General features: G+C 40.2%; 4 protein-coding genes across 6 annotated transcripts in view; 3 read left to right on the top strand and 1 right to left on the bottom strand.

The window, feature by feature from the left end:
• Positions 1-666: 666 nt before the first annotated feature.
• LOC115621554 (leucine-rich melanocyte differentiation-associated protein) lies at positions 667-1,642 on the bottom strand. Of its 3 annotated transcripts, none has more exons than XM_030515223.1 (4): positions 1,505-1,641; positions 1,212-1,448; positions 1,006-1,154; positions 667-918 (listed from the first exon to the last, which is right to left on the bottom strand). In XM_030515223.1, the coding sequence occupies exons 1-4, from the start codon at positions 1,568-1,570 to the stop codon at positions 780-782; spliced, it is 591 nt and encodes a 196-aa protein (XP_030371083.1). In that variant the 5' UTR covers positions 1,571-1,641; the 3' UTR covers positions 667-779. The 3 variants fall into 3 exon arrangements, with proteins under 3 accessions (XP_030371083.1, XP_030371084.1, XP_030371085.1); XM_030515224.1 differs by having other exon boundaries at positions 755-918; positions 1,006-1,149; positions 1,505-1,642; XM_030515225.1 differs by lacking the exon at positions 667-918 and having other exon boundaries at positions 1,057-1,170; positions 1,505-1,642.
• Positions 1,643-10,692: 9,050 nt separating this feature from the next.
• On the top strand, positions 10,693-11,853 carry LOC115621571 (early nodulin-75). The gene is made up of 2 exons (XM_030515258.1): positions 10,693-10,822; positions 10,898-11,853. The coding sequence occupies exons 1-2, from the start codon at positions 10,693-10,695 to the stop codon at positions 11,851-11,853; spliced, it is 1,086 nt and encodes a 361-aa protein (XP_030371118.1).
• Positions 11,854-13,562: 1,709 nt separating this feature from the next.
• LOC115621697 (RYamide receptor) overlaps positions 13,563-27,259 on the top strand; it is an 81,458-nt gene continuing 67,761 nt past the window's right edge. The window contains exon 1 of the mRNA XM_030515403.1: positions 13,563-13,816. The gene's annotated coding sequence lies outside the window, so the exon portion shown is untranslated. The remainder of the gene's footprint in view (positions 13,817-27,259) is intronic.
• On the top strand, positions 25,954-26,841 carry LOC115621704. Its single transcript, XM_030515412.1, has 2 exons — positions 25,954-26,001; positions 26,062-26,841. The coding sequence occupies exons 1-2, from the start codon at positions 25,959-25,961 to the stop codon at positions 26,799-26,801; spliced, it is 783 nt and encodes a 260-aa protein (XP_030371272.1). The 5' UTR covers positions 25,954-25,958; the 3' UTR covers positions 26,802-26,841.

The following is a 27,259-nucleotide window of genomic DNA, read 5'->3' as shown; positions in this document are numbered from 1 at the left end:
TGTGCACATACACGCACATTTTTATATTTTGTATCGCGTTCTCGCTTTGCCGGCCGGCGCTTTGGAAATATAGGTTTTTATGCGCTGCAACAATTTTCCATAGAGCCTATCGATTTTCATAAGGATAATGATAAGGACAGATTTGGGGACAAATGCTGTATTGCTTTTAAATAAAACATGCTAGTGGACCACAACTTTATTTTCGTCTTCGCATTAGTCATTAATTCTTTCCGTATACGTAATGTAAATGCATTGAGATTATATGCGGCTGTAGCGCCAGATCGATTCGGCTTAGCTTCACTTTTAATAAATTATTGTTTGTGTTCCCCCAATGTGCTTTATCATGCTTTGCTGTTGTTTGCACAGCTTCGCATATTTGCGTGTGCTTTTAGGTATCTATACATAGACAGCGCTAAGGCGCTTTTTTGAAATTGTGGTGTGTCTTCGCTGAAAGCTTTTGTAGCTTTATTTTTACATTGCGTTTCCTACAGGGTGGTTTAAAATTAATTTTGATACCGCAATGTTCAAAAGATTGTAACGCATGAAATAAGAATGTCAGATAATGCTCGTTTGAGAACAATTAAATGTTTGTGGCTTATATACTATAATTAAATAATGTTTATAGCTATTTGCGTAATTCATTTAATTTATTATTAATATACTCGAACATTTTTCTTTCTTAAGTTATGTTATTGTGATTTAATTGTATTAGGTTAAACATATTTACAGCATGTTGAAATCCTTTCAGTTGAAATCAAATGTAGAGGTATAGATATAGTTCAAAGGCTCGTTGTGTGCACTAATCGAGCGCCACCTTTTCCATAATTTTTACTGGAGAAGCTCTCGTAGCTGTAGATACGCTGCACCGGCCCATGATCCAGAAATTTCAGTTTCTTAAGCGACTGCGCAATGTAATTGCTGCAATGAAATATGAAATTAATTTCAGGCACGAGCGCTGCTAAATATACTTGTAGATAAGCCTGCAGTTGCCATAAAGCAACGAACCTGTAATACAGATAGTCGTACTGCAAATAAGTCGAAAATGGCTGCAATTCTAAGCCGTCCGGGCAGATGGGATTGCCGTGCAGGCTGAGGTACTCCAGGTTGGGGAAAAGTCTTCGGATGAGCTGCATAGTTGTGTGCAGGTCGCTAAACTATGGGAATAAAACGCTATTAACGCTTATGTATACAATGCCCTGGAGTCAGCCCACCTCATTCTTGTTCAACATCAGCACCTCCAGTTGTGGGAGCGGTTGAGTGAGAGTTCGAAGTTGCGCCTCATGTAAATGATTGTTGTCCAGAACCAGGTGTCGCAATTGCTCGAACTCAGCGAGCCAGGACAGATCTTTGATGCGGTTGTAGCTTAAGTCCAATAACTCCACGTAGCTTGCGTGTCGCTTTATATTTTCGGGGGGCAGGTTTCGCAGATTCTTCTGCACCAAAATAAGCTGTAGAAGACTAGAGTTAACGACTTTGTTATCTATGCGAGATAAGTTCCAATCACCTGGGCACAATCACTATCACAGTCAACGGCAACACCACTGCTTTCCCCTAACGCTTGCATCTTCATCAACTTCCACACACACAGAGGGTCTTAACGATCTCCACGTAGAACTTCTCACTCTGGCGGGGCGTTTTGCGCAACTGACGCAGAGAGCACAATCGCGGTAATTGATAACCGGGCGTTTTATGTTTATTTCTTCCATTATACTTGTATGAGTCTTGAGTATGATTTTCTTATTTTTACTCGTCGCATGCGTCTTTTGTTTTAATTTATTTTGTTTGGCTTCTTTCGTTCGTTGGCGTCGCAACCGAAGCTTTTTCTCTCCACTGCCAAAGGTAAAACACAACTGACAGCTTCTCAGCACCCCATAGACCAATCAAATATGAGGTGTAGATGGCGCCACTTTTAAACGGGAAGGTGATGAACTAGGCATGATCGCACTTTTATTATGCAGCATGCATTTTTATTGCACATTTTATTACATATAGTATTAGTAAATGAATGAAATTATCGACATTTTGAAAACACATACAGGTAGTAGTTTCGAGATATTTCTAAAAGGAAAAAAATATAGAAAAAGCTGCAATTGATATTTATGCCAACATAAAGTTATTAGCCAATAAGATAAAGCGAAATTTTTGGGGGTGTCATTTCTTATAATGCCTTTACGAACACCACTTGTAAGCAATCGAGTAGTATGCTAATCATATGAAGCCCAGACTAACCTGCCTCCGCTAAAATCGGTCGTGATCGTGACAACCCCGAGTGGGTAGGCCTTTCTATGTGATGCATGCAATTAAAGTTGATATTGATTTGAATCGATTTAAAGCTACTATAAAATAACACGATAAAAGCGTAAACTAGACTTTCAGATAACCAGACAGAGCACGTCTGAACTATCATGGACTAATATTTTGCCCAGAGATCATAAAGTGCACCACTAAATCAATTGCTCCACTTTGTTGTCGATTCAACGGAATTATTTTATGATTGCCAATTAGTGTATTTGAATTTCATTTGTGAACCGTTTTGGGTAAGTATTTTGAAGTGTTTTGAAAACCATAAATTAAACGTGATCGAAAAACATAATGTGTGTTATTGTGCCTGACCACTCTGTTATTATGGCGCTTGCATTGAGCCCCTTGCATGGGTTATTATTTGCTCCATCTTTTGTTTGTTCGGTGGCACTCCACTGGAGAGCACCTGCTCGGCATTTGCACCTTAACTTGTTTTGGTCAAGTGAAACACAAACAAGCGTAGCTACAGTTCGGAAATTCAACGTTTAGGATTTATTCGAGGCTTGAGTAATTGCCGAAGTCAAAACACTGAAGCGAAATAGAGGATTACTTACCTAATGCGTTACATATCGGAATATATGGTTAGCTTTACATAAGATCCCATAAACCTTGTGACTTGCACTTCGACAATATTGTCTAACATCATGCTTTTATTGTAAGTGTAAATGGCATTTTAGTAGCATGAGAACTTGATTCAAAGTCCTATAATAAGGATGGATAGATGACAACCTCCTTACAAATTACTTCGACCTGAACACAATATTAATTCGAAGTGGAAATTAAATTTATGTTAGAAAATAATGGGTATTAAAAAACGCCATCCTTCTGTAGGTATTGCTGTAAAAATAGGAGAATTATAAAGCTGCTAACTCACTCTTCGACATTATTATGTGGCAGCTACGTATCTAATGTGGGCTACTTAATATTAAGTATACGTCGTGTAGCCGTTGGCCAAATCGACAGAGTCGGTCGACCCAAATCAAGTTCAATACCATCTAAATTTAGTAAAGTAATTTGAAATATGAACTATGTATGTACAATAATGCCTAAGTATAAGTACGAATCGAATGACTCTGCTGTTTCCCACGCTCCTCGAGTGACAAGCAGAATGAAAAGCACTTCACGCGTCTGGGTCTAAGGCTGCTAAATGAAAAGTCCTTCGAACGCTTCGTCACACTCCACTCGAATAGAATTCGCAAAAGTGCAGCACAGCGAGGGTTGCGGGGGAAGGGGCGGTGTGCCTGAACAAAACGCCGCTAAGTGCGCAACAATGGGCAAGTGGTCGAAAATACAGTTTTAATTGCCAGTTAGACCCGATATGAGCAGCAAACAAAAGTGACGGCCGATAAAGAGCCATAGAAAATTGCGCCCGCTGCTGCGTTGGGGCCACAATGAATGCCAATGGCAAATGCGATTGACTGCAAACGGCTACAAAATGTATCTTTGTATCGGCATGTTTACATTGGCCATACAAAGCGGTTGGCATGATAGGCCAGGGCAAGGGTAGGGGCAGTGGCAGGGGCAGGGGCAGGGGCAGGGGCATCAGGGCGAGCTAGCTAGCGCAAACAAAAGCAGATGACAGCGTAAATAAACAAAAGCGCGAGATATAAATTACGACGGCAGCATTTAACTAGGTACTTTATTCAATGAAACATGACACGCACAGCTGCAGATACACGCACAATGCGGCGCTGGTATATCCATCAGATACTCCAATACAAAACGTCAGTGAAACTAATCGATTTGTGAATGGCGCTGGCCATTGGCCGTTGGCCGTTGGCCATTACCACAGCCTTTGACAGCTGTTGCTACTGCAGTGCGCCTCCTGGCCCCCTCTCTTCTGTACCCTGTCCCTTGTCCACTGCCTCCCAGACACCCCACCGACCTTCTCCTTGCCCATGAACAGCATGCGGCCCTAGCGATCAGCGACTGTCGGTGACGTTTGTTGGGAGCCATTGTTGTAATTATTCGGTAGGGGCCTTTGTTGTCTTCCCCGAATGTTGAGGGTAAGCTTTTGTATGTTATTGTGATGGTATATAATATAAACGCATATAAATAAAGATATGTATATATGTATGTACTTTGGATGGCAGTGACAGAAGTGGGTGGCAGTGGCCACCAAAATAAACCTCTTTGTGTGCGTGTTTGCTTATTTATTTTTCCTTTTCTTTTTGCTTTTTTGACTTTGGCTGTGACTCGTAAACGGTGCACGATACACGCCGCGATGTGTGCTCAGTATTTATATTTTATTCATTATTATCGTATGTTCCATTCTCCATTATAATTCAATGTCAATATTTGGGCTGTGCTAATTGCAGTCCCTTATTATGGGCCAAGCTAAATGAACTTCCATCACACTGTTTTGGCAACGAGCTGGGCAGTCAGCTTCCCCATATGAGCGGTTAGCGGCACACAGAATTATTGATCAGCGTATTGGACTGAATTGTAGTTAGTGCAGCTCTAAGCCTATTACGGACTCGTATGGCACCGAACATCATACGAGTATTCTAAATTATGCAGCGCATTCATGGTAATGGGAGAGCTCTCTGCAAACATGATTGACACACAAAAAAGGGGAATGGATAAATATTCACATCAGACAGAAACGCACGTATTCAGCAATTATGGAAAATTGTTTTGCCAGTATGTCGAGGGAAATACACATAACTACTGCTTCTCCTATATGGATTATTCAGTATGTGAAATAAACAAGCCGTTCTTGGATTAATTTATTGCAAATTTAATTTAAAATATATTTCTAAGAATGCAGTATTTGGAGGATAAAGTTAACAGATTGCCATATTTTAGGGGGAGTTCTTCGAAAGTTATTATTTAATTGTATTATTGTTTATTACTATTTCATTTTTAACTGAATTAATATAAACCGAAAAGAAGAGCACTCATAGTCGAATCAATAAAAAGCCGAATTCTGTTCAGCCGGGAGATATGTATATATAAATTAACAGAATTTTTGATAAGGAGAGCCTATTTCTTCTTTTAGGGATAATTACGCAGCGTTGAGCACAACAAACCTTTTTGATGGCCCGTTGCCTAGTCATTAAAGCTTGAAAGTGCGTCACCGGAGGAAGAAAGTAGTTTGGATTATCTATATTGCATTTTAATGGCTAATAAAAAGCTCGGATAAAATAAAAGGTCTGACTATCCTACATGGCCTTACTACGGTGAAAGCACACAAAAAATGTGCTGAGTGTTAGATCCTTGCACAAGCAGTTCCATTCGAACTAGAAGCCTCAACATATTCAAGCTGCGGTTATATTTGCAAATTATTTACATAAAAAATTGTGGTATTTTACGAGTAGACTTTTAAAAATAGTTCACAAGGAGGCACAAAGTAAAAACTATTGTTGTTTTAATTGAAGAAACATTAAAAAATTCGACAAATTACTTGTCAGTTTGACCATAGCTTACAGGATATTCCGGCTGAGGATCTAAAGCCCTCACTTTTAGGCCGCACAAAATATAATCTATATACAAGTATGTATGAATGTTTCGGACTTCAGTCAGGTATTTGGCTTACGTCAATGGATTTTAAACAGCTAAATTCTTTGCCAGAGTGGGATATTTTTTCGCAAAGCAAAGCAACAGTTTTCGATCACAAAACTTCACAAACGAATTTGCGGGCAAATATTTTGCAGCTGAGAAATTGAAAGTGGGGAGAAGTGATGAGTACCGTGGGGGTGTCGAAAAGTTAACTTCAACTTTAATTGTTTCCTGCAAACCGATCTCGATAACGTTACGTAAGCCGGTGGTGGTGTTGATAATTGCTCTCGATTCGCGGTAAACTGACGACCTTGTGGCGCATTCGCAGTTTCGGGCACTCAAACGCCCACTGGGGCCCCGGCGGAGTACTCGTAGTGTGAAAATTTGCTACTAATTTGTAATAGAAAAGTAAAACACTATGTCTGTCGGCTCGGCCGACTTGCGAAGCGCTTTGCGTTAATTAACGAGATAATCGACGGCACCGTCACCTGTTCATGACCATCATCATTATTATGACGAGCCTTTGCCCGCAGCCGATTCATTAACGCCATCCAGTCGCTTATCAGATGCTTTGTCAACAAACATTCATTTTAAAATAACTTGAGTTGCTATTTATCATCCGGCGCGTTGAAGGGGAAGTTTCGTCCCTCTGCTGTATTCGAAGAGGGGGAACTGTCGGCAAAAACATTTACTATTTACCATTTACAAATTGTCATAATTTACTCCGTCGTTTCTGTCTATCCATGTAGGTTGAGGCGTTTAAATGTGTAACACTCGGCATGATTTGCATGTTTTGAGGTGCTCCGTTGGGCTTTTGTTGTTGCTTGGTAAAAGTTTGAATGATTTCATTGCTTATACACATGAATGCACACATACGTTCGTTAAATAAGTAATTAGAGATGTATTGAATCTTTATTTATTTCATCACTCAGCCGCATTGTTATTGGGGCGTTACATTCGCTTGAACTGTAACACGAAAGTTACTTTCCACAAATACTTGTGCGAATATATTAAATAATCTATTTATACAAGTTTTGAATATGGGTTCCTCATTCTGCGGACACCTTAACATTCAACTCATCTGTAATTTAATACAAGTATATGCGATTGGAAATTGTAATTGCGTTTGATGGGAGACTTTAATTCGAACCTTTTATGCGGGTCTTAACTAACAAGCATTATTCTTTATATTATACAAGTACTTCTTTAGGACCAAACAGCAAGTGTTAGGCTAGAAAATAAGGATGTTTTTAGAATCATATATAATGTGTTTTTTCTACAATTTGCTCACGAGAAACCCCTTTGGAAAAAGCATGTAAGTGTTCAAGCATTGATTGTGACACGACACACTTCTCTCCGGTGGGTTCAGGTGTTTGATTTTATTCATAAGCTTCGTTATGGGGCAAAGGGGTACGGCTGTCTGGTTGGGTAAGTAGTCGATAAACAAAACAAGGTGTTTATTACGTCGTTTATCATTTCAAAGTCAATTAAGCAGGAAATAAATACAATAAGCACAAAGTACATACAAGTATTTGAAAACTCAACTTGACCTGTCCTCACATGCTCCTCAAATGGTAGCTTTATTCAAAACGTAACCCCTCGTTGGGGCATCGGTATGCGTTTTGAGGTTTTCTTCAAAAGGCATTGACCAACTCTAGTCGACGTAGGTTTTCAATGACGGGGCCTCCAAGCAGCTGGCTCAAGCCAGCTCCCTCGCAAATGCGTTGGAGCAGTCAAAGGTAAACACGCAGCCACATACACATATTGATGGTCGGGCCACAGAGCGCGGGTTGTTGTCGCTATTGTCCGCATTTTGTAGCAATTCGTTTGTGCGTGGCACTTGAGTGCAACAAGTGGCAGCAACGGGCTCTCAAGTGCATTCTTCAGCGCGTCTATTTTAAGCCCCGAACCGTGGAAATACCGAAAAGAGCGACCACTACCATCTCGTTGCCAGCCAACCGATGCTCGGTAGCGTGCGCAATGTCAATGTAATCGAACGAAGGGCAAACCAATAATGGCAACGCTGCCGGCAGTGGCAAGTGGCAAGTGGTCGCCGAGTCGGGCGATCGCGGCTACTGCACAGGTGACCTGATTTTGGAACCGCTTGCGCAATTACAATCGCAGTCCCAGACAGGCACCGAGCCATGTACGCCTTGTCTTTTACTCACTCTTTTACTTACTGCCGCTTTCGAGCCATCTTTCTCTGTTTCCCCGTTTTTGGCCAGCGGCCAGCGGCCATCGGCGGTTGGTGCTCGGCGTTCGGTGCCCGGGGTTCGGCTTCTTCAGTGCGTCCAAGTGCACCAATTTCAATTATCCGCGCACACGTCGATGACGTAAAGCCCCGTCCATAAGTCCATCCACTGTCCCTTTGTCCGGCCTGATCTTCAGGCGTGTGTGCACAATTTCTCCTCAATGTCGGCTGCGCAATCGTTGAGCTGCAATTAAGATTAACAATTTGTTACCGCAGTGTGTGTGGACAAGTGTTTAATTTCGTTTATTTGCTTTTCCACGTGTTTTCTTCTCCAAATCCAATTACAATTGGTAAGTATGCGTGCGTTTTGTTAGCTTGTTTGTTTCTTTTGGTTGCTACGTTGTCGTTGTTTCGTCTGCTGCTGCTGCTGCTGTTGTTGTTATTGATGTTGTTGTTGCTATTTGGCTACAATTAAAAAATTGATTTGATTGTTTCTATTGAATTTCGTAATCATTGCCGTACATCGCGTATATCGCGTACATCGCGTACGCGGTCCACATCGGTTGTAGGTGTCGAAAGTGGTGCAAAGTTTCTCGGTTGATATTATGAATTAAGACTATTGGGCTCATGTGGTGTACGAGTATGACCGTACGCCATGGCCCATGGCCTTGGCTATCGAACACCGAGATTTGTCATACCAATGATATTATCTTAATCACTTAATATGGGAAAGTTTACGGGAGGCATGGACACGCCAACCTATAAGCAGTGAAGGACTGGCCGGTCTGGTGTTTGTTATATGACTGTGCGAGTCTGATTTCTTCAGAAGAATACACATTTTATTGGTTATTAATTTTTAATTGAGTACATTTTACTCAAGACGCATGTATTTGAGTTGGTTCTTGGTTTTACAAAAACTCAGCTAAAAGCCGGTGCTCAATTAAACGAAAAAGCCTACGATGTTAATCGAACTGAAATCCTCGAACTCTGCCTCACATGAATGAACTTCATCAATGGACTGGGTCGGGGGCAAGCGGAGGGCTTGTAATCGTGGGTCACTTTCGATTTCAAGACAAGCCAGTCAACAACTAAAGTGTGCTTCAATTGTGAAAAAACACTTGGCACTCTGCTGAAGGTTGAGTGTGAGTGTGCGCACTAAGTATGTGTGTGTGTGAGTGTGTGTGTGTGATACAGTCACAGAGTCAGGTAAGCGTAACCCAAGGCAGTTATCTTGGAGTTAAGAAGAAGCAATGGCAGAGGAGGAAGCAGCGCAGGTGTCGGGCAGCCTGCGGCATGCTTCGACTTAAAGGCTTCACATACCAATCCATTACCTTTGCCCGTTCTCTTGCTAACATGCTCTCCCCTGATTTGGCTATCAATCCACCATGGCATGCACAAATAATTTCTTGGATTAAAATTTTGTAAAATAGGAGCTGCGGTGCTCTTAGCCAGTATTAACCAGACTATCATTGAATCATAACTCTGTTCTATCGACTCAGTACTGGGTGGTATGTGTAATATGAACTCTATAAAATGTATAGCAAATAAAATTCTTTATTTTGTGGGTACGGTGGGATAAAATTGTATATAATTTTTATATTCGAAAATAAGAAAATCAACGCAGTGATGTCCTATTTAAATTATGGATAAATGTATAGTAAAATAAATATAATATTTTTAGCTCAAGCGGCTATCGCGAAATATTTTTATAAATAACCTAATAAGTGAATAAGGAGCTAGTTATCCTCAATGTGGCTTTTGAAATGTTGGCTCCCGTTTTGATGAGAAACCACCGTCGTAATTTCATCATAAAACACTATACTTGTATTCGGTTCTAAGAAGTATTGTGCTGTATAAGTATTACTCATTTCTAGTCTTTTAGTTAAAGCACTACATATAACTACTAAGTGTAGCCTAAAATTTACGCGATTGGCTGTGTGAATAGATGTCTCTCTACCTGCTGAAATAGACTGAATTATAGTCGCATGTGTAATGAAGAAATTGTGATGGATCATTTTTGAGTATTAATTAAATTGAATTAAACTGATTATATAAGATATTTGATGCAGATATCTGAAATACTGCTTCATCCAAAAGTTGATATTCTTTTGTTAAACTGTTAAAATATGCCTAGCATTTGTCGTTTGACCCATAGTACTGTGACGCGTTTAAATGTAATAATGTTTTATAGTTTCGCTTTGCGTTCGGACTCTTTTTGGTCTGCCATCACATGCTTCTAAAATTTCTCTTGGTGAGACATCACAAGCCGTACGTTGGCTGCTGCTGGTTCGCTCAACTACTCAGCTACTCACCTACTAACCTGATGCGCTACTCCTTTCTGAGTACAGCTCTGGGAAGCGTCGTTTGCTCTGCCGGCGCTGCTAGCGTTATCGTTCACCGGCTGTATCTTTGATGTATAGTTCAATTCATTTTTTTGTTACCTTTTGTAATTTGGTTTTGAGTATGGTAGCAGCCAAAAGCGCCGCTCAGTGGTTACGAGTGTGGTGCGTAGCGCTTTGGCACTCTCTCAACCGAACCATATAAATGCGCTCGGCCTCTTCTGCTGGAGCATCAGTCGAGCTACAACAGTGTGAGTGCCAACGAAGCCATCTGAAGGCATAACCAAGGATTACGTGTGCAAAATCGAAGTGGGAGATACACTAAAACTTAGGAATTACAAATAAAAAGTTGCCATCGCTATGAGTATATCGTCGCTGCTCATCGTCTGCGTCGCTTCGCTAGTCGCTGCCTCCTCGGCACGTCCTGAGGCGCCCTATGTCTATCATGGATTACCCCAGCAACAGAGCCAGCGTGCGTTGCCGCTGAGTGGTGAGTGGGGCACAGCAAGCACCGAGATCCACCGCAGCTAGACTCATCACCACCCTCCCCTTTCTTCTCTAATAGGTCACCCCGTGCCACCACAAATCTATCAGGCGCTTCCTCAAGAGCAGTCCTTTTCCAGCTTTGCCTCACCTGCAGCTCAGCCTCAAGTACCGCAGGGCAACTATCTGCCTCCCCAGCAGTTAGATGCCATCGAGTCGTTGCCACCTACGGCGACTGCTTCTGGTGCTGAGCCACTGAACCATTATGATGACTCATACAACATGGCACATCGTTTGTCGGGCATTCAGCACTCCTCAGGCTATAACAATGCACCACCTGAGACAAAGGTACACAAGCATATCTACGTGCATGTGCCGCCCAAGGACTTTGAGGAGGAGGTGCAGCCCCGTGTACACCATCAGGTTGGACCTAAGCAGAAGCACTACAAGATTGTCTTCATCAAGGCGCCATCCGCACCTGCAGTGCGTCCACCAATTGTGGCGCCACCTCCACAGAACGAAGAGAAGACGCTGATCTATGTGCTGCACAAGAAGCCCGAGCTGGATCAGGACATTATCATTCCCACGCCAGCGCCCACCAAACCCTCCAAGCCTGAGGTCTACTTCATCAAGTACAAGACTAAGAAGGAGGAAGCGCCTGTCTATGGACCTCCACCATCAGACATGGAGCCGAGACACTCGCCCGTTCCCACCGCCGAAGACTTTGCTCCTGTCTCTGATGTATCTGATGTGTTGCCCACCACTACTGCGCAGAGTCTTCCCGAGCCAGAGCAGCCTGTTGCAGTTCCGTCGGCCCTATACGGTACGCCGACAGCCGCCGCTTACACTGGCGATGAGGTTCAGACTACTCTGACTGCTCCTGTCAATCAATACCTGCCTCCATCCACTGCTCCTGCCGCCCTCGCCATCGAGGAGCCATCCATGGCACCAATAGTGGTGGAGGATCAAGAACAGCGTCGTGCGCCCGCCTCGAATTACGGTCCACCAAACCGCTTCTTCCTCAAGAAGATCAAGTAAATCGAATCGAGGCAGTAGGAAAATTGAAATTTAGTCTTAATGGCGTGCTGTCCACGCCTGTAGGTCACGCCCACACGTCCATACGCACTCTCACGCAGACACGAACACACACATTTTGATTGTTGTTTCTCTCATGTAATTTTGTTAAATGTTTGTTTAATTTTTAGCCAATAATAAAATCGAATTTATACTAAAACAGACAGCTCAATATAGTATCAGAAGCATTGAGCCACCTTGGTTGCGATGGCGTAACTGGCCGTAGGTTGCAGATACTGGGGTTACTGGGGGTGTTGCAAAGGGAGAAAGGCTCTCTCCTGAACTGAATTCCCCAGAAGCGCCCGGAGCTTAGTTAAGCCGTCATCGTCAATTCAGTTGTATTGGGCTCGTATAAGTTAATATACACATGAACAAACGGTCGAACAAAAATTAAATAACTGTAATTGTTCACGTCTAACTTATTTGCTTTTGCTTCGGGCGAGCTTTTTAATGTTGAGCAAAAGATGAGTATCTGGCAATGGACAGCAGATAAAACTGAACCTTCATTGCCTCAGAATGCAGTAAATTTTGATGACTGGCAAATTTTAAGATCATTAAATTGGTTACGTTTTGTGAATTTCGAGCTCCTCTTTGATATTTAAATCGTGCTGATAGTTTTGTTTCATTGATACTTGTAAGCAAAATAAACAAATGCTGGTGTTTGTATACTTGTAGACTTTAATTGCGGTGTAAATTGTGTGTTTATAAAGTTAGTTACCGGGCGGTAAGTAGAACGTGTGGTGGCATTTCCTGATTTAATTCAACAGTGAGTGCCATTTTAAGTGTATGACTTTTAAATGTTTAGCAACAAATTAAAGTATTGGATTTGTTAGTACTGTTCCTCTAAAAATATAGTTTAATATTTGTTAATTTATTATTAAATGACATAATAATTAACGTATTTCATTAGGCAGTTTACCAATTGAGTATTTGGGGATTAAATAAATGTTTTGTCATTTAAAAAGTTGCTTAAGCATAGCAACATTCTCAAGCAACAAGCAACATGTTGACCAGAATAATTGCCAGTTAAAGTTTTCGCGCCAAAAGTTTCACAATCACGCAGACCGTTAGCAGCATGTAGCTGAAGCCCACAGATACATATATGACGACGACCCTACATGCCATACAAGCAACAGGGCGTTTTGAAGGAGTCGTCGTCCTTTTAGAGCGTGTGTTTGGATGTCGGAAACACTTTCGCCAGCTTCGTGCATAGACACTCGAACTTCGGGTTCGGATGATCTGCAGTCAGTGGCTGCCATCGTTGGCGCTGCCATTTTAGTTCGCTTGTTGTGTTCGTGCGCGCCGCATCGTCAAGGTGGTGCTCCGTTCTAAGTGCTTGGGTGGACTTTGCTTTCGTCGTTTAATTTAAATTTCAGATTGAATTGAACGCCGCCACTTGGTGCGTTTTGGTGTGCGACTTGCTTCCCAGCGAGTGTTTAGTGTCCGTTTCTCATAAAATAGCAATTTAAACAATTTATTAACGTTCAACAAACGAATTTGAATGCCCAGCACACGCAGGCAATAAACAATCAACGGCGTAATTAATAAAGTGTTTATAGAGGCATTAGGCAATCGGGCATAAGGTGTGTGTAACAATTCGCATTTGAGAAAGCCAGTCGCGGCCAACGGTGCGTATGCGTGTTGCCAAAGTTTTGGTGCAACGACTTGCTGTATGGGTTCTACACCCACGTGTGTCTGCCTCTGTTGATATTTGTGGCTAGTTCATTGCAAATAAAAAGGTGAAGTTATTTCGTACGTTGTAGCTGGTCGTGACCCTATGCCATTTGTATCTGCATGGGCGCTAGAGTTCGTATTAATGCTAATTTCCGTCGCTTGGGAGATGAGCGAGCAGCCAATGTACTGGCCCAGCTGTCCAATTCTGTGCGCCTTTGTTGCCTCCAAATGCTACTTTGCCGGTATTCAGTAGGTAAGTACCCCGCGGCTGTACTCAAATGCACCAACAACCCACCACATCCTCCATACACATGTGTGAAAACTTTACCTGCTAACGAGTTTGCCCTCTGAGCGTAATTTGCGGTTTTTGTGGTTAGCACTTTGCAAGTGTCGCACATTTTGTCGCATCTGCGTTTGATTAGCCCCATTTTAATGAGGCATACGAAGTCGTTTTCAGAATCTATTTTCACTCTCACAATAATGTGTGGATGTACGTGCATAATTTGGATTTATGGTGAAAGTTTCCCGCCTGCTGATAAAGGAGTAGATGAGCCTCGGCTTGCTATTAAATTTATGAAAGTTGTTGCCAAAGGCAATTAGGCTCAGCCATATACACAAAGAAATGGGGCAAAGCTTTTCAATTTTTATAAAATAAATAAGGAGTGTGTTTAAAAACTAGTTTATTAAATTTCCTTGAATATTATTGCAAATAATCGTTTTACCGCTTTATTCTTGATCATCTAATATGAACTATAACATTAAAAGAATCACAAAATAATAAAAATGGCATGTTTCGTCTTCCTCATTTTGTTCAGTTTATAACATAGCCAATATAGTTAAGGTATTTTTAAGTTTTATTAAAAGTTACTTAATTCTTCTTTTTCAGAAGAATAGGCACAAAACAAAACCGCCTGATTTGTTTCGATATTGGCGCTCGTCGCCATTATTAAGAAGGGAAGTGTTTTTTATCTGGGCTTAAAAAATATATGAAGTTGACGCTAAAAATGCTGCTTAAGCCAAATGGGGATAGATATTTTATTTTGAAAGTTGTTACTGGTTTTAAATCAAAAGTTCTCATAAGTTTTTTACAATCGATATTAAAAATCTTAGCTTATATAGTATTGCATTTTTCTCTCTGTGGGACTGAAATTTGTGGAAATTTGTACAACATACTGGAATCGAACAAGTATCCATAGTTGAAAAGTCGCACATTGTAACCTGCTGTCATCTGTTTGTGACGATGAAGCCGGCGGAGATGTTTACTCAAAGTATGTCCCACGGAAGAAAAGAACTGAAAAGACAAGTCCTTGGCTCAAATTTCTGTTAATGTGTTGTCTACCCTCGTCACATGCTCCTGTCGATTTTCAAATTTCAAGCACGCTTCAGTATTGTCTTCAACGATGCCCACGATGCCCAACTGCCGAATTGGAATTTCAGCTTATTTTACGTGTGTCTGGAAACTTGCAACAAATCTTAGATGCATTGCACGGAAACGTGCACGAAAGTCACTGAGCAGTATAATTAGTTATAGCTGGCACGTTTCAGTCCTGGTTGTGAACTGTTTGCATATTGGTGCTAAGTACCGTAGATTGTTAAAATAGAATTCATTAATGGGAAAACTGTATAAGCCTTCACTCATCTGTGCAGATAAACAAGGCATAGGAGTAACACGAATGCCACAAAGCCCTTCAGCATTAATGACTAGAATAGAATACTTTGTCGACTTCAACCTATTATATTGATTTGTATTAAGTGTGGATTAGAGTTCCCAAGACATGTCACGCAATGATATGATGATAGCTAGTTCTAAGACAAAAGTTTATGGGGTGATTAAATTATGCAATTGAATTTGCTTGTGTGGTAAGCCGAATTAGAGAAGTTAGTTGAAGGCGCACTGCGAGCAGGATAAGCAAACTAATTCAAATAATTCAAGCATGGACATGTTAAAAAACAATATTTGAATAAAAGTCAGTACAAATATTTAATCTTAACACCCTGTGATGTCAATTGTTGAATTTTGGAATTTAAGTAATGTGCAGTAAAACATCTGCTTTAAGATATTATTATTCTAAAAGTTTAACACTTGGGGCTCGAAATGCTTTTACATTGATTTGATTGCATGAACAGAAAACTACTGAGCTAGCTTTGCTATGTTATTGCGTTTGTCGAAAATCAAGTTTTACCTTCAGGTCGCCATTCTTCCAAACAAAAGTGTCCGGATGTATCAATCAGCAAGGGTGGAATGAGTTGAATTGAAATGTTGTTCTGCCATCGCTATTTCTGAAGCCGGTACATTAAGCATACGCAGTGGTGGCAATGCCAACACAGCTTATGCTTAGCTGGTGGCGGGTTGGGAGCTGTGTAAGCGGAAGTGCGTGGCACTGACATCCTGATGACATCTTTTGAGCAAACGTACGAATCTATGCCGGCGTTCCTTGCACATCCTGTGCAGTTGGAGCGTAGCGTTGTTAAGGATCTTGACAATGTTGTTGTACAAGCATTTTAGCAATACTCCATGGATGAAAATAAATATTGACGTGGCTTCTGGCATTATTATTCAATTACACTATGCTACAAGTATAATTGAAAGTCCGAATACAACACAAATGTTTTTTATTTTTTTAGTGGACAAGTTGTAGATTTTCATGTTTATGAATCTTAAATAAGGTCAAAAATGGTCAGTACGTGGTAATTGCATGCTAAAAATATAATCGGCATCGTAACTTTTGTGCCAGCAAATAGTCCTTCATTTCCTACTTACTTATCTTTCCAAGTTCATTTAAGTTTACGGCAAGTCAACGCCTTATTTCAAACTAGTTCTGCACTCATTGCAGCTATTTAATAACAAATTTATAAATCGTCTAACATAGTGTTGTTATTATGTGCAAGACATGAAAACTTGAACGTGGAGGGTGGTTTACGAGGGCTTCCCCAATAGGGCCAAGTCGGCTCATATATGGTCGCGTTCCTTCGCTTTTGTGTTGTCCTGGTATATGCAGGTGAATGCATATTTTATCATCAATTAACAATTGAGTTTCCTTGGCTTATGATATAAAGCCTTTTTTGCCTTTTTTTCAAAGAACGGCACGCTTTCGCGGAGCCTAAAGGCAGGCAATGGCATCCGTCCCTTTCCATCCGGCGCGGAGGTTGTCGCTTGCCTTTTTCCGCTTTAATTGGACGTTGTCGGGTCTGAAGCTTATTGTTCACAACTTAAGTGGCTGTTTGGGCTTGTCCTCGATGTTTTCATGTTTGTTGCCTGGCCGGTTTATGTGTCGCTTTAATGTGAATGCGTGATGTTTGTCGCAAATGCTGCCACACGCCTGAGCCCTTCGATGCTATTTTACGGCTTTCCCCATTTCTTACTGGGCCAGCCCTTGGTATTTGTGTTTGTCTTCTTTGGAATAAATGAAATTTTGGAGCGTTGTTTGCATTTTAAAAACGTACTTGCGTGGCAGCTTCTACACAAATAAGTCAGCCACCGCCGCCGCCAAAATCAATATTAAATCAATGGGCATTGCACCATCGCCATTATTATTGCACACTTATATTATCGTTATTTTCAGCAGTGCGTGGGTCTGTGGCTGTTGTTATTGTTATTAATATGAAAACTCTGTCTGTGCCTTTGCAATAAAATCAGTTGACAGCATCCGGTTTTGCGGCACGAACCCTGACACGGACACGCCTCCAACGCAGGCTGCCCATTCCCCACCACCAACTCACGCCCACGCACTTGGCGTTTTACGAGCTGGTAGTTTTCATGAAGAGCGGCGTGAAAATTGAATTTAATGCGACGGGGCGTATACAAAATGAATGACGGAAGTGCTCGAATACTATCTAAAAATGGCAGAGCGTGCAAATGGGCTGGTCTATAGTTTGGAAAAAAGCCGGTTAATTTTTTTTATTGATATTACGCAAAGTTTATCGCTTTACGTTTTTGGGTACAGAACTTTTATCATCTCACCTCGTGGCCATACAAGAATGGCTAGCAGACTGACGCATACATGTAAACGAGCAAAAGTGCAAATATGTCAGCTTTACCCTAAACAAACAAACCTTCCCTCCATTTTCGCTAAACAACATCAATATTCCACAAGAAACCGAAGTATCATACCTTGGTGGAGATCAACTAAAACTAAAAGCTATTAATCTACATTGGCTGATAAACGTCCGTTCACGACTAAAACTGGAGTACAAAGTACTCTTGTACAATGCTGTTCTCAAACCAATTTGGACATATGGCTCTGAATTATGGGGAAACGCTTCCATTAGTAATTTAGAGTTAATCGAGAGAGCGCAATTGAGGATACTGAGAACCATCACTGGGGCACCCAGGTACATAAGAAGTGATAATATCCGCGAAGATTTAAATGTGAGATTTGTTAAATATGAAATCGCCAAGGTGCAAGCAAAGTACCAGCTTAAGCTTCGGAACCATCCGAACAGACTTGCACAGAATTTAACTTGTCAGGCTAGCCATACAAGACTCCGGCGAAGAGACCTCCCCACCCAGCAATAACAGTTAGGGCCGTAAAAAAAATATTTAATTGTAATAAATTAAATAACTGTATTAGGTTAAGATTTTACTACTTATCGTAAGTCTCCTAGAGAGAAGATCCGATAAATAAAGAAAGCTTCTAAAAAAAAAAAAACGTTTTTGGTTTGGTCGGTAGCTTTATCAGAATGGCCCTTCTCGGGCGATTAGGGGATGAATAAATTAAACAACACTAATAGGTTCATTTCAAATGTTGAACCCATATAAAGAAGACAGATTAAAACCAAAATATTCACACACTTTGCTAAAGAGATTTTAAGGATTTGTTAGCGATGCAAACTTAAATTTCATTTATTTGAACGCCTATAATTTTACAATATTTTTGGAGCAGGACAATAAAGTTACCGGCGGTTAAATTGTTTTATGGCAGTCAATTAATTTTGGATGACTTTAAATTGGTTGCCTAGAGTACGTGAACGGTAAACGGAAATGGAATATAATATTTTGCATTTGGTTTTTCTCTCCCGCTAGGCTATTTTAATGCACATACCAATGTGATGTGCACCTGATGTGCTCAATTTGTAAAGAGAGATAGTTGTTGTAGATACTCGAAAGTAGAATTCCAATTATTCGAATTCTTGGTGAATATTTTACATAAATTTTGTTTATGTTTAATATTTTGTTTTCAATTCAGATGCAAAAGCTTTTAGAATTCCGAAATTCGTTTCATGCTGCTTATTATAAATAATCTAAACACATTAATCGACTACACACATTATTCAATCTACGCACTAAAGTAGCTGGCGTTTTTTATTTCTTTTTATTCTGTTAGTACATCATCGTTGGAGAAGAAGTCGAGGAAGTATTTGTCAACACATCGTTGCCGCATTGACAGGCAATTTTTCCGGATTTTCATGCTTAGCTATTTGCGAATAAGGTACAAGTAGTCCACATACAGTCATGTAGGAGCATAATGAAAGACGAAGGCACAAGAATACAGTAACTAAGTAGTTTTTCTTCCACTATACCTCACCGCTTGCTTTTCTCCTTCTTCTGGGCTTGCTGGGAAGGCCAACAAGAACAAATACCACAGCTGGCACGATAACAAGAGCAGCGCTATGACAGCAACAAATTCAATTTGTTTATAAAGAAAAACATGCTCATGTACATGATATACACACATGTTTGTACATTCGAGTACTTATGTATACTATATATGTGTACACTTTAATATACATACCTGGAGACACGGGCTTTCGCTTCAAGCTGGAAAAATAAGTTTCAAATAGTTGACGACTACAAGTAAAGACGAAATTCAAACAAAATCTGTGCGGTGTTTATAAAATTTGATTTTCCTGCCATTGCAAGACAAAAAGGTACAACAAGAAAAGCCATCTGTTGTCTGTTTATGCCTCAATGCTGTGTGTCTGTGCTTTGCAAAGAGCTTTAAGTATAATCCCAAAAAGTATCTGGCAGATGCACTAGACTCGAGCAGCCGCTTGAGTTTTTGACAAAGAGACGACAGCGTCACAGAGAAAGTAAGAGCGACAGTTAAAACAGAAATAAAGTTACTTACCAGCTATATTAAAAATTCCTTTCCAAAGTTTACTCTTGTCTCCGCTCCATTTTTCTGCTTTCTTTGGGGCTCGTCTCCTGCCAGTGCCAAAGTTTCTCATCACGTTGCGATTTTTATCTCTTCTCTGTTGCTGCTCCGTCTTATCTGGAGAGGCAGGGACCCATCTTCTCATTTCCATTCAAGTGAAATTCTGTTTTTGAGTTCGCCCAAAATTAGTTTTCCTTTGTTTTGATGCAACCAGACTCTTCCAGAACTACGGGTATTGCCAAGGACGCGTTTAGTGGGAATAATATGCAAATGTATTTTGCATACTTTTATTGTCTGCATTTTACGATGAATGTTCCTCACAGCGTTGTATAGTATATTAGTATGCTATAAACATATTAAATAAACAACTCAACTGAAGCCCAAACCTTAATTTTTTATAAAATATGCACAATTATGCCGCAAATAAGGTTCTTCCAGATCTTTTATAAAATTCGGCAGTTCCTCAATTCATTCATAAAATAAATTCGTGTTGCCTCGAGACTAGGAGAGTCTATACACCATGTTGGGAAATTTAGTGCTTTTCCAGGCAGACGGACGGACATTTCTAGATCCATTTCTCTTCTCATCTTAATAAGCATATATGTCGAAGTTTAAAATCAGTTCCAGTTACTTCAACCATTGAAGTAATGAACAATTAATTTTTTTTTTTAATATTTCTTTTTTGTAAGCAGTATAAATAGTGTTTTTCGATATAGATTTTTTCGTTAATCCAGCTATAAACATTTTATGCTTATTCTTTAAAATAACGGCAATGTAAATCAGCAAGTTGATTATAAGTATGATTACGTCCTTGATTTTAGCCGTATATGTATAATATAATACATATAATATTTTTGGAACAAATATTTCTCGAATCACAGGATGTATATTATAGTCTTATATTTTCTTTCGATTTTTGTAAATTTTGTTATAAGTCGGAAAAAAAGTAGTGTAAAAATCATATGCAAAATGAATCGTTCTAAATGGAATAAAGTCGTATATAACATTTTAATTTTCAAACCGTGTAAAAAAAGACCGTGGTAAAACAGAATTAGGTCTAATTGTAAATTCTAACACAACCGCCCAATATTATCTTTGGCCCTTATAGACAAATTAAATTGTATGTCAATCAACATGCACATCAATATTATTGCATGCATGGTAATTATTTGTGGTAATGTTTAAGCTGCTAATTAATTATCAAGAAAAAACGCTCAATTCAAAACATTTTGGCGTGAGCTGCGTATCCGCTAGTCCTCCCTGCCATTCTCCCTCTGGGGGAGGTTCTGTTTCAATGAAAACTAGCTGAACATTCTGTTAGAGCGGAAGCCGCAATGGCGTTCTGAGAGACATGTTTACTCATGTCTATTGCGATGGCTTAGCCTTTTCTAAATTGCGACATTTTGCAGGCTTTCCTTGCATGCTTCAAACAGCCACAAGACAAAATGTTTGGTTTATGTTGTCTGTTTTTGTTTTTGTATGGCTTCCGCCCACATCGATTGAAGGGAAACGACAGTAGAGTTGTAGGAAAACATTGAGCGGTTGCGCCTCTACACATACGAGTATGACGAACTTTCTGAGTAGTTGCGGCCTGTAAGGAAACGTTTATTGTCTTATTCGTTGAAATACTTGACGGCAGTGTAAAGTTAAGAGACGTGTATTGCTAATATGCAGTTCTGACTTGACTAATGCTGCTTTACTTAACCATGAGTTGTTGTTTGTATTTTATTTAATTTTGGGGGCAGGGCGCCGCCGTCCTTTGTTATCCTGCTCAGTCTCCGCATGTGGTGCTTAGTTCAAATGGTGCGTATGTGCAAATGTGTCTGCGAGGAATTTCCATTTGTTGGCCGCTGGAGCAGAAGTAAGCTGCTGCTTTCCCTCTCCGCCCTGTGATTAAGTGCTCAATGGAATATTCGCATGCACTCTGAGTCCACATCAGAATGTTTTAGTATAAAGCGGCAGTCCAACTGCTACATTTGAAAACGAAGCAAAAATTAATTCGACTAAACTTCCAATTTTATGCGCATTTTGTTGGGCTTAGTGGGAAAAAATTGTTATGGACGACTACATGAAATGTATTTTCATGTTTCACAAGACCCTTCGAATTAGTTTTTTCAGCTGGAGGATTTTGCAAAAACATGTAGGTGTGTACTCGTACATAAATACTTACCAGTATATGTTCACAACCAATGAACAAAAACTGGATGAACGGCCACAGTTTTTGTTGTTGACCATTGAACTGAGTGGAATTATGTAATAAATCAATAATAAATAAATAATTTTTCTCTTTTTTCCTTTTTTTCATACAAAAACATGTTATAAAAACAACGTCTTTGATATATTCATGAAGGGATATAGGAATACACGCTTAAACATAGTTGAAGGCTTTCTTATTTTATTCCAGTCAAGCAACACACAGAACGATAACAACATCGTTCAAGTTAATTGAAGCGATTGATTCGCAAAGCGGCCATATAAGTTACCTCTAACATTTTATTTTCCTCTTCTGATGGGAACTATTAGAACACACATCCTGACTTCGAAATGTGTTCTGCTTAAATTGATAATATCTTCTCGTAAATAGGCTTAATCGTTACACTAGTAATTTAGGCTTACATTAGGTCTATTTAGACGAAATGATTATAATCATAATAATAATAATTATAATTATTGGCCTTGAAAACTAGGAATTGGCGATCATTTTTCGCTGGTACTGACTTTACGGATCAGTATTATAAAATGGCTTATTGTTAAAACTAAATACATTTTTTGATAAATTTTTTCTTTATAAAAAAATATATAAATTTAAACGGCTCTTAAACGCTATATCCCCCTTTATCTTTATTTTGTGCGAAAAGAAAACGTTTATTGTTTTAGCCGTACCCCCAATCCCTTGTCCACATTGAGTTAAGCACACAGTCGTGACCATCGCCAGTCCTCGTTGACATCGGTCCAGTTTCATTTAAGTAGTTGAATTGTCTTTTATTGAGAAAATTGTTTGCCTGTTACTACACCTTTGACAGTTGGAGATTACTAAAGGGACCATTTGCAGTTCGTTTTGAGTGCAAGGGAACGGATACCGCTTGTTGGTCGCCTGTTGCCCACAGTTGAGCCGACTTCAAGGCCGCAGCAAGTAGTCCATCTGAGGTTCTATCATTGACTGCCTCCCACTAAATGTTGGGCTTTGCACAGACATCTACCGTTCGTGAATTGAGGTTTGAGGGCGCGCACGTGTGTCTGCAAAACAACATTCTGCATAATAAATTTCGACCGAGCCGAGCGGAGGCAGCTGCCAAGGTATATGAGTATGTTCATGTATCTCTCTCTATATTCGTATAAGGACATACAAGTAAGAAGCAATGTCATTGCTAATGACCTGACAAAGCAGCTGCTGCTGTTGGCCGCAAGGCAAGCATTAAGCATCTATGTATCAAAAGGTCTTATAAACCTTTTGTGCCAAAGCTGAAGATGAAGTTTACATCGGTACAAAGGGAATATTTATTGAAGTCGAAGGGCGTGCTTTGACGTAAACGGATTTAACATTTGCTTGGCAGGCCGTCAACGTTATCGTAGTGTGGCAGCTGAAGTGACCCTCTTGAATGTTTCGTTGTGAAGAGCCATCTAGGGTCTTGAAAACTACGCTATTTTAAAACGGCACGCGTTGAAACGTAAAGAATGCGGACGACGAACTCATTCAGCTGTGTAATTGTTAATGTGGTTACAGCTCATATGAGAAATGAACGGTCATGGCCAGGACGCTGATGATCCGTGAATGTGTAAACTTGCGTTAAACTTGCATTTAAAAGAGAAGTTTCGAATTGGGCCAACTTAAATTGTTGCTCTTCGTGTTATGTATTGAGGTACAAAGAAGACCTATTATGGTGGTGAGTACACTTTCATTCGACTAACATATTTTCCACCCAGTTTTTTATTCTAATCGGCGCAATAATTGTATTATAACATCAAGTATTCGGGCACAATGTAACTTTTTACACTCGCAAATGTGTTAGTTTTGTTATTCATTAATTTTTAAATCAATCTTGAGTAAAGTATTCAAAAATGCCTGAAATGTTTATCCGCTTGAATCCAATATAAACTAAATGGATCTGACGTAAAACCTCAGATGACATCACTGTCATATGCCGGCCGATGTACAAATTAAAAATGTAACCTCCAAGGCGTTTATGCTTCGACCTTAACGCGATTAGTGCCGATTCGTATTCAGAATTCACATTTATGGACATGAAAAAGATGTGTGTGTGTGTAGATGAAAATATTTATGCTGCCCTTTTTTGTGGAAGGACAGCTGGATCATTGTACCCTTAGGTATGTTAATGTCTTCTTGTTGTTCCGCCATTGTGTTCAATTGTTGCCGTACGGTCTGCCATATGGGAAACTTCAAGCGGAAAGTGGCCTGCAGCCGCGCAAGGAGCTGAATCAGACCGGAAGTAAGCAAATGTTGAGTAATGAAAAAACCTTTTGGGATGGATCGGCGTGCTTGAGGTTGGTGGTGAAGTCGAAGAAAGACGTACAATAGATATGTAAATTGCTTGATAAAAATTTGCTTGCAATGTTTTAATTCCATACCAAAGCGTCAATGCATAGTTTGATTTCAATGGAGCTTTCTGTAAAGAACTTCGGCAGAGTGGTCGTCAGGATAACAGCGTGCTGAATATATCGCCATGGGCTTTGGCATTTTCAGGGCCATATTCACCTCCCCCGCTATCACACCCCTTCCTCACCGTTCAGGGGGTAGGCTTAGTCTTCTCTATTTATGCAGCATATCTGGTGTACTTTTTATAGTTTCCTGCACTTTCCACTTTCCACAGACTGAGTGTCCGAGAATTTGAGCTGCATTGGTATTGATAGGTTTGTATATCAATGGTCGCATGCCTTCGCTCTAGCCTTTTATGGACATAAAAACTGCCGCTAGCGAAATGCCTTTTAATTGATTTTCTGTTTCCATTCCTCCTCCGATTTTTGCGTTATATTTTTTGCAATGGAAATAGGGAGGCCATAGAGGATTTTTTGTGAGTGTTTTCATATCAGATAATTGTTCCCTTCATGTAATTCATTTTTACAAGCACTGTTATTAAAGCTATGAATTTAATTGATTACTCACGAGTATCTTCATCAGTTGAAGTTATTTTTTGCAAAACATTATAAATTCTTAAAACAACAAACACCAGATTCTTTGGTCGATCTCGTTGCATACATAACGTCTACACTTTTGAATGTCTGTCTGTATGTATTAAATATATTTTACTTCATTTACTTAAGGAATTACACTTTTTTAAATAATAAAATTTTTTTAATATATATTTTTTTAATTTTCCATTTTTGGACAGAGTACAGACTATTTTACTGTTGGGCTTGCTCGACTTTAGCATTCTCTATTGTTAATAATTAGTGAATAGCTAAGAAATCTGTTTATACCCTGTACCCGTAGGGTAAAAAGGGTATATTAGGTTAGTGCAAAGTATGTAACATACAGAAGGAAGCATCTCCGACCCCATAAAGTATATATATTCTTGATCAGCATGACGAGAGAAATCGATCTAGACATGTCCGTCCGTCTGTCCGTCCGTCTGTCCGTCCGTCTGTCCGTCCGTCTGTCCGTCCGTCTGGATGAACGCGAGGATCTCAGAAACTATAAAAGCTAGAATAACCAAAGTTGGCATCCAGATTCTCCTAAGTCCGAGTAAGGACGAGTTTATTTTATTTTTTTGGATTTCCCCCCCCCCCCCCCCCCCCCCCCCCCCGCTACAGAATTTCGTCAATAGCGTCTACATTTCAAATGCTACCTAAACCAAACTTTGCACACATAATTTATATATAATTGTCTACTGTTGTATAATATTTTATTTAATTCGGTCAATTCTAAGAAAACTTATTAGCGAAACAAATTCTCGCCAGTACAAACCCCACAAACTGCAGCAACAAGTTCGCTCTTCTTCTTCCTCTTTTTGCTGCTGATTTGGGCGCATATAACTCAGTGACGGAAGTTTACCTGAGTACAGGGTATTACACTGTCGGGCTTGCTCGACTGTAGCGTTCTCTCTTGTTTTATTTTGCCTCAGAGCGCCGTAGTACTTATATACGTGTATAGAGTATACGAGGAAATGTTGTAAAGTTAACACGAAGGTGTTTGCTTAAGAGTGTCTCGATAAGATCCACACCCACTCCATTTTATCATTACTACAGTCGTCTGTACTGCGAAACTTTAATTATTGTAATTGCTGAAATACAAGTAGTATATAAAGACTGAAGAAAATTGCTGCTATTTTAGTGCGAACGGAAATGTTGGCATCAAAGATGCCTCCAACTCGGAGCTTACATTATGGTGAGCAGTGATACATCGAGGTAAAAAACTCTGTCGCTAACCAAATTTCCTGCCAAAAAGTTGCTTTACTGTCATACTGCCTCATGGTATGCCCCGTAAGGCCTTCTGTAACCAGCCGCTGCAGCTACGAAGGCGAAAGGAGGGAGCATCCCAGTAATTGTAACTCCTACTACGAGTGCCTTGGGAGTACGATGGTGGAACAGAGGTGCAAAAGTGGTCACTATTATCGTAATGCGACTGCTCAATGCGAAATTGATCAAGGACAGTGTAAGCCTGGCGAGTGTGAAGAGGGCTCCATTGCTGCAGATCCCAATGAACCTACGAGCTACTTCCAGTGTCTTAATGGAGAAGTTGTGAGCCAAAAGTGTCCTAGTGGAAGCTACTTCAATTACATGTGGGAAGTGTGCGTCGTTCTCAGATATGGTACGTTTGATTTCCTATTGGAGCGATGCACAGAAGGTGACATTCAACAAGATTCCGACAATTGTGCTGGATATTGGAGCTGTGTCAATGGAGAACTAGTGAATGAGCAATGCCTCGACGGCTACTACTTTGATGCCACACAAAAGAAGTGCTTGCTCGATGTTAGGGGACATTGTACTGTGGCTAGCCCAAGCGCTGAGACTTGCTTAGAGGACGAGGTTGACGAGGATTCCGACGACTGTGCTGGATACTGGAAATGCATTGATCGAGAGTTCGTCAGCCTCAAATGCGACGGAGGCAGCTACTTCGACCTCAGTTCCAAAAAATGCATCCGCAACGAAAGTGAGCTTCTCTGTCCAATACAATTTAGCAAGTAAATACACTTACAGCTGATATCTGTAACAACCAATTCACGAATGCTTACCTCTAGCTATTTATCGATTTCGAAACCAGTTTTACTATTGGCTTGACAGAATGAGGGGCGTTACGAAAAGTTTTCCACTCACCAGCGAATACCTAATGAGCCATTCGTTGTATTGCATGTACTATATGCATTATTCAGCATATTCATGCCGTTGAGTGGGACGATTGTTAAGGGAGTAATACGTTTCCTTATTTTGAAAAGTGGAGCTCTTTCTACTCAAGCAGATAAAGTGTTGTAATTTCTTTGCAAATTCAGCTTGCAGTTGCTGGTAAAGAAATTATAATAGGTCCTGGTATTGGTGAACCCAATTAATCATGCGCCTTGATCCAAGCCAGAGACTTCCTTGTTTTCACAAAGTGAACTCGATTCGGGACCAACAACAGTGACACATCAAAGGGCTTAGCACGTCAG

The sequence above is a fragment of the Scaptodrosophila lebanonensis genome, unplaced genomic scaffold (assembly GCF_003285725.1).
Source record: "Scaptodrosophila lebanonensis strain 11010-0011.00,11010-0021.00 unplaced genomic scaffold, SlebRS2 tig00000024-arrow-pilon, whole genome shotgun sequence".
Taxonomy (NCBI): domain Eukaryota; kingdom Metazoa; phylum Arthropoda; class Insecta; order Diptera; family Drosophilidae; genus Scaptodrosophila; species Scaptodrosophila lebanonensis.
Note: the sequence above shows the minus strand (reverse complement) of the source record. Positions and strands in the feature narration are given on the sequence as shown.